Source organism: Aplysia californica, unplaced genomic scaffold, assembly GCF_000002075.1.
Source record: "Aplysia californica isolate F4 #8 unplaced genomic scaffold, AplCal3.0 scaffold00123, whole genome shotgun sequence".
Taxonomy (NCBI): domain Eukaryota; kingdom Metazoa; phylum Mollusca; class Gastropoda; order Aplysiida; family Aplysiidae; genus Aplysia; species Aplysia californica.
In genome coordinates this window covers 897,749-898,831 of record NW_004797393.1, presented here as the reverse complement: position 1 = coordinate 898,831, position 1,083 = coordinate 897,749, and the positions used below count along the sequence as shown (strand labels likewise).

The 1,083-nt window shown below is 39.2% G+C and overlaps 1 protein-coding gene across 1 annotated transcript in view; it reads left to right on the top strand.

Annotated features, from left to right (window-relative positions):
- The window catches only part of LOC101857401, a gene marked incomplete at its 5' end in the record, with an annotated part of 30,363 nt that extends 29,852 nt beyond the window's left edge, over positions 1–511 (top strand). The window contains 1 exon segment of the mRNA XM_035969172.1: positions 441–511. Coding sequence (XP_035825065.1) covers positions 441–511 — 71 coding nt within the window.
- Positions 512–1,083: the final 572 nt, after the last annotated feature.

The following is a 1,083-nucleotide window of genomic DNA, read 5'->3' as shown; positions in this document are numbered from 1 at the left end:
TGCATGTGTGTGTGTGTGTGTGTGTGTGTGTGTGTGTGTGTATGTGTGTGTGTGTATTTGTGTGTATGTGTGTGTGCATGTGTGTATTTGTGTGTGTGTGTGTGTGTGTGTGTGAGATAGAGAAATAAGAAAAAGAGAAAGAGAGAGAGAAAGAGAGAGACAAGAGAGAGACACAGAGAGAAACACAGAGAGAGAGAGAGAGAGAGAGAGAGAGAGAGAGAGAGAGAGAGAGAGAGAGCGCCCGTTTTTCGCCTTTGTTACAGTCTTGATTTCAGCCTGTAGTGTTTTGTCGTCTTTGTGCTTGTCGTGTAGTGCATTTTTTGTTTCAGCCTATAATCGGATTAGGCAGCCAGCTGAATTGTTCTAAATTCAATGTTTCGTTAGGAGGCATAATAATATTCTTAAACACATTTAGACTAAGTACACGGTTTTCCCCCCAGCTTACAAAGAGGCCGAGATCAAGGAAGTGGAGAGAGAATTGCAGGAATTGACCAGATACCGTCATGAGTGACCACTACCATAGAACGACAGAACCGCTATCAACTCCTATAGTCCACCAACAAGTCAGTGATACGTCAAACCTTCAAATACTTGCTATACGATCAACGTGGATACTTATTCCTGCGACGGAATAAATTGCGATGATTTTTTATTAGAGTGGTCGTTTGCTGTTTTTCTTTTCTTTCAGGTTACGACCCAAATACTGCCCATTTAATTTTTATTGCAGCAGGCATGTTTGATTATTTGCTTGTTTGTTTGTGTGTGTGTGTGTGTGTGTGTGTGTGCGTTGGTGTGTGTGTGCATATATATACATATATACTGCGCGTGTGTGTTTGTATGTGTGTATGTGTTTGTGTATATGTGTGTATGTATATGTGTGTATTTGTGTATAGTATAAGGTTTTACGGCGCTCGCAACTGCTAAGGTCATATGAGCGCGCGAAACACAAGTTGTTCACTTTTGCAAAAGTTCACTTCACGACTGGTTAACTAATTTACTTTAAAATGCTAAAAAGTTAAAATATTTAAGTTCGGTGTAAATACATTTGTGATTTAAAACAACTCTTTTAAGTAACAACAAAAA